The 19,528-nt window shown below is 37.6% G+C and overlaps 2 protein-coding genes across 2 annotated transcripts; both read left to right on the forward strand.

Moving 5' to 3' along the window:
* Positions 1-1,472: 1,472 nt before the first annotated feature.
* On the forward strand, positions 1,473-15,375 carry scarb2c (scavenger receptor class B, member 2c). Its single transcript, XM_028601959.1, has 12 exons — positions 1,473-1,785; positions 3,679-3,836; positions 5,889-6,033; positions 7,413-7,604; positions 7,761-7,852; positions 8,424-8,543; positions 9,494-9,672; positions 10,227-10,345; positions 13,160-13,233; positions 13,706-13,757; positions 13,995-14,147; positions 14,667-15,375. Exons 1-12 carry the CDS (start codon positions 1,663-1,665, stop codon positions 14,703-14,705), a joined length of 1,446 nt encoding a protein of 481 aa, XP_028457760.1. The 5' UTR covers positions 1,473-1,662; the 3' UTR covers positions 14,706-15,375.
* A 1,954-nt stretch (positions 15,376-17,329) lies between these two features.
* On the forward strand, positions 17,330-18,463 carry LOC114571535 (liver-expressed antimicrobial peptide 2). The gene is made up of 3 exons (XM_028602528.1): positions 17,330-17,565; positions 17,731-17,870; positions 18,136-18,463. The coding sequence occupies exons 1-3, from the start codon at positions 17,503-17,505 to the stop codon at positions 18,161-18,163; spliced, it is 231 nt and encodes a 76-aa protein (XP_028458329.1). The 5' UTR covers positions 17,330-17,502; the 3' UTR covers positions 18,164-18,463.
* Positions 18,464-19,528: the final 1,065 nt, after the last annotated feature.

Raw genomic sequence — 19,528 nt, forward strand, 5'->3', positions numbered from 1 at the left:
GTTTCAATTTACAGCCAATGTCTGTTTCAGTATACAATCATTTATATACCGTCTGGTGGTCTATTCAGATTGTCCTGGCATATCTGAACATATTTCCTAAATGAGTATGAGCAGTAAGCTATCTTCGAAATTGTGTAATTTTAGAATGTATGCCTAAACAACCAGAGAAAGGAAAACAAGAACAAAAAAAGACACTGTGACACAGAGACGCTGACGCTTGCTCCTAGTCTGCTTAGTCAAGGTGTGGCCCCTTTTATATGACTCAACAGGTAGGCTATATCCTGCGTTCCAATACCCATACTACCATTTAAGGGCCAACAAAGAATGTAGGCAGCGGCATGAAGTCTTGGTAAATGTCAAGATAGTGACACCTAGTGAAAAAGGTATTTACTACATTGTTGTTCTGTAATATGAATAATGTTTTAATAATAAATAGTAGGTATTTTTTTCTTTCTAAAAGTAGCTAAAATGTATCTTCACAAAAAACTGTCATATACCATCAAATACAGGCTATATATTTGCATATGTGAGAACATATTTGACTTGTTCTTGGCCTATGTAAACTACCGGTATTTATTATTTGGTCACGAAACATTTCAAGGTAATTGAGTTCAATTGCTCAAGGGTATTTGAACCCTTAAAATGTAGGGATTACTGTAGGTACGGGGAAGTTGAATAAAATTGGTGAAAGTAAAATTGTCATTGTTGGATTTACCTGCTAGGGGTAGGCCTCCATTGACCTCTTTTTTTAAAACACCATTGTGGGCCCTTATACAAGGCATATAGCCAAGACACGTTATAATGCAGGACCCACCTGGATGGCCTTATAATGGATATCTTGCATAAGGGGTGCATATTGGCAAACAAAATAGTTAATAAAATTACTACAAACCAACTGCTGAAAACTAAATATGAGGCATTTGAGGGCCACTTTGGTAGCAGTCTCGCATTGCCAGACCTATTTTCACAGTCTTAAACCTACACAAACTCTTCTTTTTAATTTTTAAAGACACAGATAACATGATGCAATGACTTCTCTGGGTTTTGTTAACAATCAAATAACCTGAATTTCAACATGGCTATGCTAACATTCCAACTGTTGGATTGTATTTAATTGCACACATAAAAGCTTACATTTCATGTTTCAATCATAGGCTAGTTTGAAACAAAATGGTCCAGAAAAGACTGAGGTTTAATGAATGACGTCATTGTCATGCGATTAATAACAAAGAGTCTTTATATGTAAGACAGATATTTTCCCTACTTTTGGCCTTCAACAACCAGCTAACGCGGAAAAGCATTATTTATTTTGTCTACCATTATTTTGTCTACCATATAATCTGCCACTAAATAATAGTTATAATAGCACTGTCACGTATTAGCATTTAAGATTGCAACTTGCATTAAATGGGCAATTTCAAATATATCAGTGTAGTGTAATTCGTCACGGCTGCATGCTCCAGGAAGCCGTCGACTGTCGAAGAAAGCGGAAGTGGTAATAGGGAAGTATTTCATTCCGGATGCGTAGCTTTGCTTCACCGAGAATTCCTGGCTGAATGCAGTGGGCCATCAAAACAAAAACAGCACTCACACACATACAGTGGCTAATGTCACTGAGAGCTAACGTTACTGTCCTTAGATATATCAGTTTGCTGTTTCACCATGCTACTGAAGTCTTGTTGCATTTACAGCACCGGAGTTTTTTCTATACTACTTCTGATCTCGGGTATTGCTTTGGTCTTGTCTAACGTGTTTACACATTTGGTACAGTCGGTGGTTGAGAAGGTACGTTTAAACATTTGTTTCTGGCTAACATTTTATAACAGGCGTTAACGTTAGACATCTTGGTGTCTCTTAATGCTAACTTAACTAAGTTAGCTAGCTTGATTTCACCAACTAGCAAACAGCCTGCTGTGTTTCGATTTCGCCTCGGAGTTTCATATGTTTGTTGGAATTGCTTGTGGAATGCAATTTATTTAGGCTTCTGCCAATACTGTCATAGACAATCATTTAGCCAGTTTAATGAACAAGCGTTATGTAGCGGTTTTGGGCGGGGTAGGGGTATGCTATATTATTGCATTAGCTTAAACTTTGAAATTAAAGAACTTATCTGATCATTTTTTTGTATTTCGCTAGCATTCGCATGAACTCTTTGTTTTACATTTTCAAATCTAACACCTGTATCTAAGTATCGTTTTCACAGTTATTCTTTTTTCCGCTTTATGATATCCTCACCTTAGACCTTTTTCACGGCAGACATGTTGACATGTCATAGTAGAAAAAGCACAGGTGTATTCAAAACCATTATTGATGGCTGCATTCCACTTAGGAGAGGCCCTGGTATTGTGCATGCTGACTCACTGAAATAGCTTACTGGGACACTTGATGGAATTGAGCCATCGTTAAGGTTATCAATTTCAGCTGTGCTTTTCCTACTATGACGAGTCCAAATGTCTGCTGTGAAAAAGGTCCATTGGCCTAACATTTTTTAATGTGAACTAGAAAATGCATTTTCTGCAGAAAATGCTTGTGAATGCTGTAAAAGTTAAAGCTAAACTAGATTGCTGGCTGTAATGCGTAAGAAGAAGGTAAAGCAGTGAGAATAGAAAAAAGTGAAGTTTTAGGAAATTTGGAAATGGTTCTAATTAATATGAATGTCTTTAAAAAGTTGAATAATACTAACATTGTATAAATGTTTTTGTAAAAGCCGATGCTTAACTGAATTGCCAGCTTTAATTTGAATGAATATATATTCAATATTTTCAAAAAGTATGAATGGAATTTATAAGTTGTATAAAACTCTTCAGATGTTTTTAAAGGTAAATAGCATTGCAGTGGATAATAAGGAGAAGAGGGTAGCTTGTTGCTTTGAGGCAGCTAATTCAAAAACTATGAGGCCTATTGCTTAAATGAGCACATTGGCTGAAAAAAGACAAGAATAGCTACATTTTGACGTGTTGTTTGTATATGACAAGTAAATATTGTGGACGTGAGAGCAAGTTATAGAGGTTTTAAGACTATTTTCCAAGGCTTCCCTCTCTAGTGATGTCACAACCCACTAAGTCATGTGATACTTACTTACTCCATTGTAAGCACAGAAAAAGCCTGTATGAAACACTAAACTTTAACAGTGATACCACAAAAACTGTCAAAGATATCATGAAGCTGAGTACTATTGTAATAGCTTAAGGTTTTGTGAGAAGTTTAAAGTTTGTCGTCTGTAGGTAAAAGTATGTAGGAGTAGCATTTCAAAAAGAAAGAAGCCTGAAGAGGATTTGAAGATTGCTCCATTGACTTTAATGTAAAAAAAAAAAAGAAAATTGAAAAAAGCTTCATATTTTAACAAGTATAAATAGCAGAAAAAAAGTTCAAGTCCCATCATGTGCTTAAAGAGCTGAACATTTTGATATTTGAATGGTTTTTGTAGCTGACTGTATGCAGAAGTTAGAGGCGACCAAAGAAAGTTCAAGAATAAAGAATCCAATAACAATACTATGAATGCTGTTGAATCAGCATTAACACAATTAAATGCCATATGATGACTGCTAATCCAAATGGTGATTTCACCACTTGCAGTAGCGTTTGTCATATGGTTTGAGGGCAACTGAGTCATCAGCATATTTGCACCTGAAGTCTCACATTTTTCTCAACTGTACCACTGCTCTTTGTCCCCCTTAGGAAGTAGTTTTGAAGAATGGCACAGAGGCATTTGAGGCCTGGGAGAATCCACCGGCCCCTATTTACATGCAGTTTTACTTCTTTAATCTGACCAACCCCATGGAGGTGCTGGATGGGGATCGGCCTGCTGTGATTGAGATTGGACCATATACATACAGGTGAGAGAGCAAAAGGAGAAAGACTTTACTCTTACTTCTCTAACGTTAGTCATCTATTCAAAAAAACGTGGATCAAAGGAAGGGGACGCAAATGCCAATGCAATAAAGATCCCTCCTTCCAAACTTTTAACATCATGCATGAATGGAAATAAACGGAATAAGCCAAATTGTCGTCAGTAAATTTTTTTTTACTACAGCTCACACAATGGAAACTATGTCTTTCACCTTTCAAAGTAGAAAGGTGCTAACAAGCTGATGATTAGATTAAGTGAAACACAAAGAGGAAGGAAAGGACCCAAAGATGCACAGGTCAGTGGTGCACATGAAAGCAAAACATGCCCAAGCAATACATTATACACTATAATACATAATGTAAGAATATAAGTCTACAAATCTATCTATCAAGAATTATTAAAATAGATAGTTTTGAAGTTTTGAGTGGTATTCTTGACTTGAAAGAATAATTGCCATTCCCTGAAGGTGTTAAAAGAATTACAGTAACAATGTTTACCAGTTAATTTAGGTTTACATGAATCGTGTGAATACAGTACATCTTGTTGTGAAAACCTCACGTTCACTTATGGTTTGTGCATTTTGCTGCAATTTTCAGTACGACAAAGTACCTACTGTAAATAGTGGACAAAATATAATTTGTGTTTCTGCCATTGCTAAATTATTGTCTTTTCAAAAATGTCCATGTCATCTTGCAGAGACAGAAGCAGAGAGCTGTTAGTGTGGTCCTGTCTCTGGCTAGCTTGAGGCAGCTTGTTTGTCTATTAACACAGACGGACACAGTAGCTTTGTACAAATGCCAATTTGTCTAGCTGAGATATTTTTTTTCTTTATTCTTTACTTTGTCAAAAGGCAGTTCTTTAACATAATGGTTGGAAAACAGTTTTATTTGCCATTCCATTACCTTAAATAACCCTGTGAACCACTTACCACATACATGAGATGGTTTTCTTATATTTTTCAGCACTGTACAGCTTTACAGTCTCATTGGAAGCTGAACCAGATGGTCACAAATGATCAGTTACACTGGAGCAGTTTGAGGCACCTCATGTGGAGTTTTTGAGAAAAGGCCGTTATTAGTAATTTCCTTACCTACACATTCACATATATATGTTTTAAGTTACAAGAAGATTATAATCGGTTGTTTAAAACAGTTGAGATTCCCCTTCTGTGGAGGAGAGTTTAATTTGTCCAGAAAGTGCATCACAGCAGCACTCACTATTGCACAACACCATCAAGGATGTGTTTTCTTTTTTTTTTGTCAGTCACATGAATGTGAGTCATGAAAGAAAATGACTGTATTATGCTATAATTAAGACAAATAAATGTTTTTTTAATACAGAACTTTATTATTATTTAACAATAGCCTTTTCTTTGCAGTCTGAGATGCAGATACTGCATGTGTAGTTAATGTAAGATTCTTGGAAACCTTATTAAAGGTTTTTCTTTCTCTAAAAACTTTTGGCTGCAGCACTGTAACACAGAACTATCAACCGTTAACTTTTGACCTTAAAGGCCGTTTTATGCTTCTGCGTCAAATCGACGGCATACCCCCGCAGACCCCTCTGCATCTACCCTACGCCATAGCCTACACCGTAGCCTGACTTGCACCTCTCGAAATTTAACTACACGTCACAGCGATCTATATGTCGCTAGGCTGTGGCTTGGTAGCGTTGTGTTTCCCCTGACTCATTTCCTGGTTCTCCTACTCCAAAAACAACATGAAATCAAGGAGAGGGTTAACTTTTCCTTCTACGTATTTCCCACCGTGGTCAGAAAACACAGGGGAGACACTTTGTTTCTCTCACTGTGACTCTAGACTCATCGTGAGAGAAACAAAGCTAATCGCCGTCACTCTATCACTTCTCCCTTGCTCTAACACACTCCACACACACACATATGCCGGGTCGACGCACACACACCAGCGCACAAGTATAAACATCAGGTCACTTACGTAGGCTATGGCGAAAGCTCTGTGTGGAGCCACCGCAGAACCATAAAACGGCCTTAACCCTGTTGGTTCTATATTTTTCTACTCAGAGAGTACCGGCCTATGGAGCAAGTGGACTTCCATGATAATGGCACTAAAGTAGCAGCTGTCAACACTAAGACCTACATATTCCAGCGTAACATGTCCCGAGGTCCAGAGAGTGACCTCATCAGGACAGTCAACATCCCTGCAATGGTGAGTGGTGTTAGAATCATAGACTGTAAAACATCAACGCGTTTCCACTTCCTCCCACTGTACAAAAATGAGCCAACATATCACGGATACGGCGCTGCCATCTTGTACAGGGTCTGTGCAGTAGTGCTCTGGCGGTGGAGCTGCAGTATCCAAGTCCCGCACATACACCCGCCCCATCAATCGCGAGTAGTCACAGCTGTCAATCATGACGTTTCACCCTGTTTTAATAGCATAAAATAACTAATGAAAACCAAACTGATCAAAAAAATGAACACTAATTCTAACAGTGTGATAAGAACTACCAATATGACAGAAACCATCTCTGGGAAAAAATTATTTGACATGTACATTGACTTTTCAGTTTGAGCCATGTCCCACCAACTGACATGGAGGGGAATTATGACCTATACTGCAGCCTGCCAGCAGGGGGCGATCAAGATGTTTTGGCTAGTGTAGAAGTGTGTTCCATTTACCTCGGAAATCGGAAGCCAGGGCTGGGAATGACGTCACACTCAAGTTGACCGGATTCCATTAAAACAGATCGGATTTCACAGTGGGGTTTGCTCTATCCAGATTAGCCATTGTTAGCAATACCAGTTGATAACAAAGTTGATAGACGGATTGCCTTGAGAGGAATGTGTCAATGTGTGCAAATCAGTCATTCGGTCATAATATAATAGCAGCCGAGGCAATATTAGTATTCTAAAACTGGAAAGTGGTTTAACTGGGCAGAGGGCAGTGAATGTGCTGGTGTAGATCATGGATGTGTACTAAAACCACGTAGATTCAAACCACTTCCTAAACCAGTTATGTGTTATGGACAGGCAGCGAGGCTTCAGATGTCATCAATGATGTCATTTGGCTAAAACGATACAAGCCTCGATACACGCTTCACGGAAAACTTCTGGGATTTCTCGACACATGCTTTGAAGCCTCAGCATAGAACGTAACCTCACTAGTACTGCGTAATATTTTTAAAGTAAGATATCAAAAATCAATTGATTAATATGTCTTCCATGTAAGTACAATGAGTAACATTGCTTTTAAAACAAATAAGAAGTGCTTCACCATATGGAGTAACAACAAACTCACAGGTTAAAATTGTAATTCCCCCTTGCGGGATTAATAAAGTATACAGTACAGCTATTATTCCATAATGTACAATAAATCACTGACTCCCCTCCCCAAAAAGCTATTAGATGATTTTGGCAGCCACAAAAGAGTAAAATAAAAAAAGTTATGTTTATAACCTTTTTAATTCACTTTTTTTATTTTTTTATTCAACTTTATTTGAAACAGAAATTAAATAGTTTAATTGTAGGCGCTTATGCTATCAGCGCGTTACACAACAGGTTGTCGTCCCTTCTCTCTCCTGGTAGACGGTGATGGAGCAATTCAAGGACCAGGCTTTCTTTGCCAATCTGATCTCCTCCTACATGAAGGGCACCGGGGAAGGCCTGTTTACCACCCACACAGTGGGAGAGCTGCTGTGGGGTTATGAAGACGGCCTGCTCAAAGCCTTCAGAACTTTAAAACCCGATCTGGATGATGTTTTCGGACTCTTCTATAAGGTCTCATTTAAGCATATTAATATACTATTGTACACTTTTTACAGACTGGAGTTTGAAAATATATAGGATAATTGCACAGAAAGTTTATTATTTTTATAATCGCAGAAAAGTTTCTTGTGTGGGATTTTTTTTTAAACATTCCTCTTTTTCCTATAGACCAATGCTTCCAACGATGGTGATTATGTCTTCTTCACTGGACAGCAAAACTACAAGGACTTTTCCAGAGTGGATACATGGAACGGTGAAAGGTTATTGTCTTTTCTCACCTCCAGCTAATAAATGACAATGATCTCCTGCTCTGTAAATCCACTCAGTGAGAATCATTGATTACATGCAGTTTAAATGGATGAGAGTTGGATTACACAATTGATTGTATGATTACCAAACAGGCAAATCCTTTTTATTTATTTCTTTTTTTCTGACATTGTCATATCACAGTTGATATGAGGCAATACACATATTGATTTGTATACAAAGATTGGAGCCACTCTCTTATCAGTTAAACACAAAGCTACATCTAGGAGAGGTTAGCTTATCTTAGCACAAAGACCAAAATGTCAAACTATTTCTGAAACGCACAAAGGACTGCTGTTCAGGAAAAGGAGCAGCAGGGTTTACCAAGCCTTTTCAAGCCCACACTATTTAAATCATCTAAACAACATATGTTTTGCCTAACAAATTAGTTAGTAGTCCTTCACTTAAACTGACTTAAATGATTAATGCCCAAAACTCCTGGGTTTTTAAATTCATAAATGAAAGTCTGATATAAAAACAAAAAAAAGCATTACCAATATAATTTTTTTGTGTGTATGCTTGCAGCAAGCTGAATTGGTGGTCATCTGATGAGTGCAATATGATCAATGGAACCAACGGAGCATCTTTCCATCCAGTCATCACCAAAAATGAGACACTCTACATGTTCTCCTCTGACCTGTGCAGGTGAGTAGACTGCAAAGTGATTTACAGATGTCTAAAGACCGTGCTGCTGGGAGACTAAATATGTTCCACAAATGTAATTGGGCATGCAACAAATCATTATATATATATATATATATATATATATATATATATATATATATATATATATTTGTCTATACATGTTCAGATGAAGCAGATGATTCCCAAATATCTTGGGCTGTTTAAAAGCAAGAAACATTGAGTCACGTGAGCTTTCACATTTGACCCCATTTGAGTTCTCATTCTGGCTTTTCTTTATTAGCTTAAAGTCCTTCTTAGTTAATGTGGGGATTTGTTTTGATTTTCTTTCTTTCAACGGTTTGAATTTTTTTTAGGCAAGACAATGCATTTTGCCTTTCATTTTGTTTGGTTGCCTATTGAGCACAGCTGACTTTTTCAGCTTTAGGTGATATAAAATGAAGTGTTGCTTTCTGCTTCCTTTTTACGGAGTCATTCTTTTTCTGGTCTTATCTCCCTGGCTTGAGTTGGCTAGTGAAATGGCTCTCCCCTCAATCATCCTAATAATGTCTTCCCAAGCCTTTCCCTCAGCATTATTCGTGTCTGGATATACCAGTTTAGCTTTGCTGGGTGCATGGCAGGTCAGTCTTGGCCTCTTGAATGAGGTCACTGTTAGCTTACTACCTATTTAGTGCTGCTTTAAACAACTAATATCCACTCTCTTTGAGGGTTCATACATCAGAACTGAGAGTGCAGGACAGACAGCTGAGGTTTATGAGGTAGTAACATGTTAGCACAACCTTTTAAACCCTTTTGGTAAAACCTGTATGTGCTGTGCAGGTTTTCAGTAAATCAGCTTACCACATAGCTCATGAACAAAATGAGCGCAAAACCCCCACCCTTGTTGCCTTTCCAGCTTTACAGAATTGATTTGTGCCTGCAAAGATTAACTAGCATCTGACTCTGTTTCCAAGGTCTCTGTACGCTCTGTATGAGGAGGATGTGACAGTGAAGGGGATCCCTGGGTATCTCTTCAGTCCCCCGAGCAAGGTGTTTGCCAATCATACCGTGAACCCAGCCAACGCAGGCTTCTGTGTCCCTACTGGAAATTGCCTAGGCTCTGGTGTGCTGAATGTCAGCCTATGTAAACAAGGTAGGAAGTAGGGATGTCGGGATGAACCAATTTTGCCATAACCACGGTTACATTACGTTACAGTTTCATAACCGTAAGAAGTGTAGAAACTACGATATCTGTGGTGTCCTGATTCCTGCATTGTTGCCCTGTCAAAACGAATCTTGCGAGTCACATTCGTGTATACGGTGAAATCTCGCAAGGCGCTGGTTTATTTTGCGTGTGAGTGCGTTGAGAAGAAGAGCTGTAACATGTAAATGTGGAACTGACATTAAATCGGCAGTGTGGGAGCATTTGTGGACCAAAACAGTTAAAACTCACCGGGGAGTAGTTCACAACGTGTCACTGCTGACGTTCCGAATCTTGCGAGGATATCCGATTACCCACTGAGGAGGACTGTCGGTGGGGTTAGCGTTCCCTCTCTCTGTATGAATGACCAGAGGAACGTCTCATTGTGTCACATAGGGAAATGTTCTTTAAGAGATGTTTCATCACAAACTGTTTATTTTTTCTGAATCTGCTCTGCTAAGTATCTTTCATAATGTTATTCTAACTGAATCTGTTTGTGTGTCCAGGAGCTCCCATCATAATGTCTCCACCACACTTCTACCAGGCAGATGAGAAATATGTTCAGGATGTATTTGGCATGAGGCCTAAGAAGGAGGAGCACCAGACTACGATTGTTATCAATCCGGTAGGAATTTCTACTTTAATCTTTAAAGACCGGTTTTAAGACACATTAAAAGATTCTGCTGCCTTGGATTACAACTTTGTGTCTGGTATTTTAAAAAGTTAAATTAACTAGTTTAACATTCTTATAATTACATCTACTCAGTGTCTCTCACTGAAAAATCCCCGATATGTAAAAAATAACGTGCGTGCGTGTGTGCAGTGGAGGTTTCAAGTTACCACTTCAAACTTTTGGTCTTCTACAGATTAATTTGAAAACACTTCTAGTGTCAATCTCTGCTCATACATCATTCTGCACCGTGAAAGGTTCCGAGTGAAGCAACAGTAAGCAAAACCTATTTCTGAGCGGAGCTTTTAAAGATGTTATTTGTGTACACGTTGTTTTAAAAGCTTTTCTTTACTTTACACCCTCATGTTGTTAACATGATTCCTTTTTCAGAATTTTTTTTTGCAATGTAGGAAGCTGATATGCAAACTTTTGTGTTTAAAACTTTGCACCAAGACGACATTCATGTTTACCACTAGTTGATGAACTATCTCAGCTTTGTGACCGTTAGCCAGTGGTTACACACGAGGCAGTGGTTAAAGATTAACCAGAGGTGGAACGGAGCTGTCACCAAAGATAAGCTCCTTACAGCTCTTATCATGTGTAATACTGTAATAACTTGTCCTGTGGTAAATCCATAATAAAGTGAAGCAGACTGGCAAAAAACACTTCCAGGAGCACAATGTGTTGCTGAGCATCTCACACGTAGATTTAATGTAATTTTAATCCTGGGAATCAATGAAGAATACTCCTGAAAGAAGCAAACCGACTACAAAGACATAAACAGTTGAGACATAAATATGTTAAAATAAAAAAGAACTCCTTTTTTAATATTTACGTTAAATAAAAGAACAAACAACAGAACAATTAGTCAATTTGCCGAACCCAGCGTGCAACTGTGACACATACACTTTCATTTCAAACCAATTCATGTGAACTTTATTAGCCCAAATGTGTGAGGTGGTGGCATTCATCTTTGAACCCAGTAAACAAGCTACTGTTTTGTCTGTTTATCCTCCCGCACACTGTCATTTGTACTGTGCCACTGCATGAGATTACTGAGATTGTTCAAAGTCTCTGTCATTAGCACTGGCTTAAACCAGGGTAGAGCAAACCACCTCCTTTGCCAGCTTCAGGCCTGTGATTTTCATTTGGACCAACTACAAAAAAAGATTTATGCAGATAACATATCTGTTGTATGGACAGTAGGGCTGCATGATTTGAGGAATGATCATTTTCATCAAAAAAATATTAAAATAAAAATAAATTAAATGATTATAGTGTTATTTTTTATTTATTTTTTTTTTGCAAGGATCTGTACCAAGCAAAGATTTTTCTGTAGGATATGATTTGTAGGCCGAGACGTCTCTGCAGCACAACAATACTTAATTCAGAATGGTTTGACACATATTTTGCAACAAATATTGCGCGTCCCCCTGCGATTGGCAAAATAATTGCAATTAATGTACATTTCTGCCAGCCAGGCTATTAAAGTACATTTACTAAAAAATGTTTGCAGCATAACAATCTTGAACATAATGACAGTGTTAGTATTAGGGTTGCACGATATTGACAAAAAGTGATATTGCGATATCGATTATGAATATTGCGATATCGATATTAATTTTGATATTTTTCAACGTGTAAATTTACAAAAGTTACGAAGAAAACGCATCAAAATAGATTCATAACAAATTAAACAAGTTTTCTTACAACACAAGGTTTATTTCAACTGACGGTCATATTGGACTGGTCCAACATGAATGAATAAATAAATAAATAAATAAGGACCATGTTCACAGAACGGGACATGTTTTACTGGTTGTACAGTATAAAATATATACAGAGAACAGGACACAACTAGAGATGTTCCGATACCGATATCGATACCAGTATCCGATACCGATACCAGTATCGGTATCGGCTCCGATACGGCCTAAAACGCTGGTATCGGTATCGGGAAGTACTGGAGTTTATGCACCGATCCGATACCACGTAATAAAGCCCTAAAGAAAATCTACGTTAAAAGTAGTTTATTTAGGTTCTTTTTCCATTATAACCGACTGTCAAACTGGAGAATAAAAGAAAGTTCTACGACATTCATTGTTTGTGTTTGTTCATGTTTTACAAAGAGTTTAACTTGAGCCAGACCGACAACAAAGATAGAAATCATATCACATCCATACAGGGATAGTAGTATACAGTTGTTAAAACATAATAAAATATATGACCCACTGGTATCGGATCGGTACTCGGTATCGGCCGATACGCAAGTTCAGGTATCGGAATCGGTATCAGGCAGCAAAAAATGGTATCGGACCATCTCTAGATACAACTTTTCTTTCGCTTCTCTGATTCGTTCCGTTTTGTTGTCTTTATCAATTTCTTCACTTACACTGTCACTCTGTCGAAATATGCACACACGTGGTACGCTCCATAGGGTTTGTCACGTAGTGGACCCATGCACTGACGTGCACTAACATGTGCAAGTGGCACAGTAACTGGCCCATGAAATGATGATCATTACAGCGTTTCAAGCGGGCTGTATATCGAACACAACTAAGCTACACAGCCAACGGACGAGACGCAGCGCTCCACAAAATAAACAAAATATTGCGTACTTAGTGCGACACTTTCGATATAATATTGCGCAACGTGATATTGCGATAACGATATTGAGTTGATATGTCATGCACCCCTAGTTAGTATACATCTGCACACAGGTCCGTGGTGTTAAGTGTGTCTTAAACAAAATTTTAATCGGTTTTGCAGCTGACAGGAATCATCCTGCAAGCAGCGAAGCGGCTCCAGGTCAACGTTTACGTCGAGAAAATTCCCACCTTCAGGTAATCGGCTCATTGCCGTCATCGGTCTCTTGTTACGGCACCTTTTGTCATAAACCCCACTGTCGTCGTGTTGGCTTTAATGAAACTGAAAACGTAGATGACGGGTTGCCAGTAAGAACTGTAAAGCAATTTTGCCAACATCATCATTATTAGTGGACTTTTGTACAGTTGTGGCTCTCTTGTTATGCATCTACTTGGCATCTTAAGGAACAACCGATCTTGATATAATCTTGAGTCCGGACCTAACAGATCTACATGTTGTCAAACTATGTTTACACAAACTAAATGTACACTATGAACAGCACACAACCGAAAGTTGTTGGAAGACATTAACAGTTGTCTGAATGTCTCTTTACCATCTATTCATTAACTCATAGACGAATGTTCACATTACTAATAAAGACAACAAAAATTCATAATTATAATAGTAGGTATATTATTGTGAATAATTTTCTTTCTTTTTTTTTCTCAGTCAAACAGGAAACATAAGGACAGTGATCTTTCCTGTGGTTTATATCAATGAGGTACAAAAACACACAACAGTTTTGTCATTTAGTCATAAATAACAGACATCCAATGGCATAATAACAACACATACACACACGTATGTATGTATGTATGTATGTATGTATGTATGTATGTTATTGTATTGTATTGTATTGTATTGTATTGTTCTTCTACCTCAGGTGGTGTTCTTTGTTCAGTGTTTTTATGTTGTGCTGAGCTGAACCTCTAATCACGCTCTTCTTCCATCTTCTCAGAGCGTTGTCATTGACGACGCGTCAGCCATGAAGCTGAAGGCGATTGTTGTCAAGCAGAATGTCGTGGCGAACATTCCGTTCATGCTGATTGGTCTAGGCATCGTTCTGGGAGGAGTCTTCATGTTCCTGATGTGTCGACAGAAGGTCCCCGAGGTGAGTGCTTGAGATGGACGTTAAATGAGGATGTGTGGTCATTAGAGCTGCACCTAAAGATTCTTTTCATTATCCATCAATCTGTTGATAATATTTTTCTTTAACTGATTAATTGTTTAGTCTATGGAATGTCAAAATAAATTGTTTTGTTTAAATGATACTGAATAGTCCAAAATCCATAGATAAGCTATTGAAGATTAAGAATACAGGAAAACAGAAAATCTTTACATTTGAAAAACTGTGCCAGACAATATCTGCCATTACTACTTGACTAAACTACTTTAATGATTAATGGATTATCAGAATTATTATTATTATTATTATTATTATTATTATTATTATTATTCTGTTGATTGACTAATTCATTCACTGAGTAATCATTTCATGTCATGTCATGTAGAAAACAAACCTAAAACATTACTTATATTATTATTCAGAGATAATATTGTAGTGGGATATTAATGGCCTATATTAATGTTACATTTTAGTAACATTTTGATATCTGGTTTCATTTTTCAGAGCACGGCAGCTGAACGACAGCCCCTGCTCTCATCATAGCACCAAACAGTATGTAAAAGGAGGAGTATTGCCATATTTGCAGTATAATTCCACATTTCATGGGTTCAATGGATCTGAAGTTTTTTTTTTTACCATTAACCCCCAAGTAATAGTTTGCATTAATAACCACAATTCCACCTTTTAATCTGTTTTTTAAATCAAATGGTTTTAGGAAACAAAGTAAAGAGGTTTGTTACAGGGTTGGGGTTAATGTCATACTTACAAGTCAGTTGTAAGGATGCTGAAATCCCCTCTTTTTTTAAATTAAATATTTCTCTTTTTTACTGCCAAATATGGGATATTGGATTGAAACAACGTGAATTGAGTAATTTAAATCTCCTACACAATCTAATTTGAATTGTCTGGAGAGTCCGCTCTGAACAAATACAACTACCAGGAATTTATGTGAAAATATACTGTATCATTATTTGTGTGGGTGTGTGGGTGAGTGTGTGTGGGTGTGTGTGTTCAAAAGATGAATGGCTACAGAACTGAAATAGTGATGAAGGAACACTGTCAGTGTTTGTTTTTAGAAATTGGCCAATAATCCATTTTTAGCACGGTGTGGTCAGATTTTTGAGGCATCAGTAACAAGAACCGCTGTTTTAATGCAAGACAAATATCCTTCATTTTTTCACATCAACATTTCACATTTTTGTATTGTACCAAAGTCAATAACAAAGTCAAACGCATGTTTTATTCTTTTTTTAAGATTATTTTTGGAGCATTTTTAGGGCCTTTATTTGACAGGACAGCTGAAGACATGAAAGGGGAGAGAGAGGGGGGATGACATGCAGCAAAGGGGCGCAGGTCAGAGTTGAACCCAGGCCCGCTCCATCGTGGTGTAAACCTCTATATATATATGGGCGCCCCTAATGTTTTATTCTTTGTCATGAATCTATAGTGAACTCTGCTTCCTTTAAAAACCATGTACTCTGTGTAACCTTCCGTGGAAATCCAATAATCCATGATATATGTAATAATATAATGTGGAATCACATCCAAATAGTATTAATTCAACAATAGCAGTATAAAGGTAAGGTTTTTGCCTAGTGCGCAGTACGATGTCTTGTCCCATGATGGTGTGAAGCGCTATGCAATATTCTTTCTCTTTTCACTAATTCCAATTAGACATAAATGTGGGATTTTGAGTTTTTCTACTGATATTATGCTAAAATCCGTGTATGAAACAGCGTTAGCTAGTGACACTACTGATAAATATTTTGCCAAATAGAAAATTATTATACGTTTTTCTTTTTAACCACTAAGAATTGCACATTATTTTTATGGTTACATTCTGCACTTCTAAACAGCATTTTGTCAGATTATTTTAACTACATTTGAAGTTTGGCAAGATTTTCTGTCCAGAACTACGTACAATGTCACTACAATGTGTAATTTGTTGGTTGAATAACCACTGTTTCACACACCTCACTGACAGGCTGTCTTGTGTTAATTTTGTTTTGGTCTGTGTTTCATATATATCAGAGATTATTGTTTACACTACTACTCCTGCATAGTAAAATCAATATGTAATCACTGTTAACGTATTTTCAATAGGTCACATTAACATATGTACATTGTCTTGCCATTTGCTACAACTTTAATAAACCTGGTGTGCTTCACATTCTCTCTACAGGCCTGTTTGTATTTCCTCCTTCACACATTGCAAGTGTTGTGAACTGTTGTATTTGAAAGGCAGACACCTACAAAATGTAAATGTTTTTTTTTATTAACCCTTTTGCATTTGAGAATTAACTACCACGAAATATTCTTCTGTAAAATAAAATAACTTGCATAATAGTAATGATAATTGCAATCCAGCCAGCAGAATGTGAGATATTGTCTTTTTTTATTCCATGCGTCCTTCTTTCACATCAACACCTGACACCTACATTACCCACAATGCAACTCGACCGCCTACTGTAAGGTTTCTCGACTGTTTAATTTTCAATTTTTTAGCTAGTCTTCAGCTCAAAATTGTTTTTTGTTTATCAATCTTTATTCAGGGAAGAGTTTTGTTAAATGGTTTAGTGTTTTGGGAAATGCGTGTACTGGTATTCGCTTAAATGCCCGAGAGTTGTTTTTTACAAAAATAAAATATTAATTAGCGAGCTTTAGAAGAGCAGGTAGGTGGATTTTTTTTTCACTTTGGTCAAAGTCTTTATGGTAAGCTAAGCTAACTGCCTGCTGGCTTTAGCTTCACATGTAACGTCCGTCTTCAAGAGGAGGACCGTTCATGTACAGTAAGGTGGCTTAGTGGTAAGCGGTCACATTTTAGGATGATGGTCCAGGGGTCTTGGACCTTGATTTTTCTATGTGGACTTCTCATGTTCTCCATGTGTTCACATGGATTTCCTGTAGTTTTCTTTCCACCGTCCAAACCATGCAGCTCAGATGAATTGGAGACTCTAGGTGAAGTAAATGGGTGGATAGATACATTTCTACAGTCATTTTAAGGTTTCACATAGATACCTCCGACGTGGATTTGTCCTCAATTACAGGGTTAAAGTGTACTTTGACTCCCCGCAGATAAACTTTGACTTTGGCTGCTGTTATAAAACTGATAAGTACCACTGTTCATAGAGGTTTGTATCTTTGGCTCTGACTTAAGATCAGCTTCTCTGACCAACCTCACCCTTAGTCATTAAAATAGCAAATTGGAGAATTAATCTTTCACAACTGTCAAAGGGTAACTCCTCCCCAACCCAATTAAAGCCTTTAATACAAGTAGCATGGGACAGCACCCCAGCCCCGCTGCAGAACTGCATCGCTCTTGAACTTGATCTGCAACAGCATGAGAACTCTCCAGGAAAAAATCGTTCTCTTAGTTCTTCTGTCTCTAATCTGCGCGCTTCAGGTAAGTTAATAACTTTCTGTTACTGTTTATGTCCTGAGAGTATGCTTTCTCTTTTGTGCTAATACAGAACATCATGTCTTTTGGTTTTTTATGTAATTTGATTTTATCAGCACTCGTCATGAGGGACATCACAATTCTTAAAGTATCTTATATTTGCCTTCACAGGTCAATTCACTGCCTGTACCTGAAGACTGGAATGGTTTGATCCAGCGGACCAAACGCTCTCTCCTGTGGCGTTGGAACAGCATGAAGCCCGTGGGTGCCAGCTGCAGGGATCATGAAGAGTGTGGCACAAAATACTGCAGGTACAGCAGAGCCTCTCGGACATGTTAAAACCTAAGTAATCAACAGACATTTGTAATTGACATTAGTTTTGTCATTAATGTGAAAGCAGATATGTTCCTCCTAATGGTATAATGTTCCTTTTTGTAGTTTTCACAGACCGTATGCAATAACCTTTCTGTACTGTATTTGTGGAGTGTGTGAAGTTTTGTCCACGTGCATTTTGCATGGTGTGGACAAAGTCATAAAGTAATGACACTGCAATAAAGTTGCTCCTTATCTTTGCAGGAAAAATATATGTTCCTTCTGGAACTGAAGAGGATGCACACACAAAACTCCCAGGGTGACAAACAAACATCTGCCTTATGGACCAAAGTGACCTGTTTCAAAATGAACCCTGTATGAAATTACTGCTGGCACTTTATCGGACTTGTATCTGTGCATTCAGTTAAAGTAATCTGATCTGGCACTGCAGTAAACCGAGCTGTAAGTGCTGCATTTACATCTAGAGCAACATTGATTTCTATAATTGAATTGTTTGTCTAAAACACATGCAGGACATCAGACAGGCTGTATAACATGTTTTTAAAAGAAAATATAAATACTCATGCAAAGTTTGTGCGACACTCTGAGTTTATTGGTTCATGTTGTATTATTATATATTTATTTGTACATATTCTAGATGTTCAACTATACTTTTACATTTTTTCAAGCGGTTGTATGTAACAAGTTCAGAACCAATTAAAATATTCCTCACAGTTCCTTCTACTCTTTTAATGCAATGGAAGAAGATGACAACTTTGATTTTGGTTTAATACAAAAACAGAATGACTGGGATTTTCTTTATTGAAATGAGATATTTCTGTATTTATGCATTGAAGAGCATGTTCCACAAGGTGGTGATGCTGTGATTCCTAGCTCTTTACTGACCAAGGGCCAAGCTTTTTCTCACTGCTTTTAGATGTTTTGAATAATTAATTATTTAATGCCGTTTTTCCATCAACCACTCTTTGTAAAGTACTGGGGAAAAAAATTCAAATAAATATTGCCCATCTATGTGAAAAATGACAGGAAACTTAAATGAATGAAGTGGATAGTGTGGTTGGGAATTGTGAGGATATTTTTGACTGTGTTAATATGTTAAATTCTTTGTAGTGTATGTGTGGTTTGAAGAGAATTTAAGTTCAAAGTTGCTCTGAACTTTTTAATGCCTTGTGTTGATGAGGAGAGCTGATCAGATTTAGTAAAAAGATGGTTGACCTCTGATATCTGTCCACTGCTGTACTAATGTTTGTTGCTCAGTCCAGCACTTAAACAGGTTAATGTGGTAGACTTGGTGAGGCTTCCTCTGATGGAATATATGCTCACATGGAATGAGTGTGCATGTGCTCTGGATTACGTTTCATGTTGAGGTGGTGCTGCCTTCAGGCTCCTCGCACCCACCCACTCGCTAGTAATGAACTCTCTTTGGTTATTTGGGATGCCTTTTACAGAACAATATTGCCAACATGTGGGTTATGGCTTTAGATGTTAAGTTTACCTACAATATATAATAGAGGTAACCACAAGACACATATTGTACAACCGTCCTTGAAAATAGATGCATCAATAGCTGAACACTGACTCCTCATCTTTGCCACTGGAGGGCGAGCTGAGCCATGTTTAGTGTTCCTGGACCCCA

The sequence above is a fragment of the Perca flavescens genome, chromosome 16 (assembly GCF_004354835.1).
Source record: "Perca flavescens isolate YP-PL-M2 chromosome 16, PFLA_1.0, whole genome shotgun sequence".
In the NCBI taxonomy this organism is placed as follows: domain Eukaryota; kingdom Metazoa; phylum Chordata; class Actinopteri; order Perciformes; family Percidae; genus Perca; species Perca flavescens.

Excerpts from the sequence above, each read along its gene's own strand:
- scarb2c (XM_028601959.1), top strand. The coding sequence starts at position 1,663 with ATGCTACTGAAGTCTTGTTGCATTTACAGCACCGGAGTTTTTTCTATA. Across the intron at positions 7,605-7,760 it reads TTTTCGGACTCTTCTATAAG|ACCAATGCTTCCAACGATGG; the intron begins GTCTCATTTAAG and ends TTTTTCCTATAG. Across the intron at positions 13,758-13,994 it reads CTGTGGTTTATATCAATGAG|AGCGTTGTCATTGACGACGC; the intron begins GTACAAAAACAC and ends CCATCTTCTCAG.
- LOC114571535 (XM_028602528.1), top strand. The coding sequence starts at position 17,503 with ATGAGAACTCTCCAGGAAAAAATCGTTCTCTTAGTTCTTCTGTCTCTA. Across the intron at positions 17,566-17,730 it reads CTCTAATCTGCGCGCTTCAG|GTCAATTCACTGCCTGTACC; the intron begins GTAAGTTAATAA and ends TTGCCTTCACAG. Across the intron at positions 17,871-18,135 it reads TGTGGCACAAAATACTGCAG|GAAAAATATATGTTCCTTCT; the intron begins GTACAGCAGAGC and ends TTATCTTTGCAG.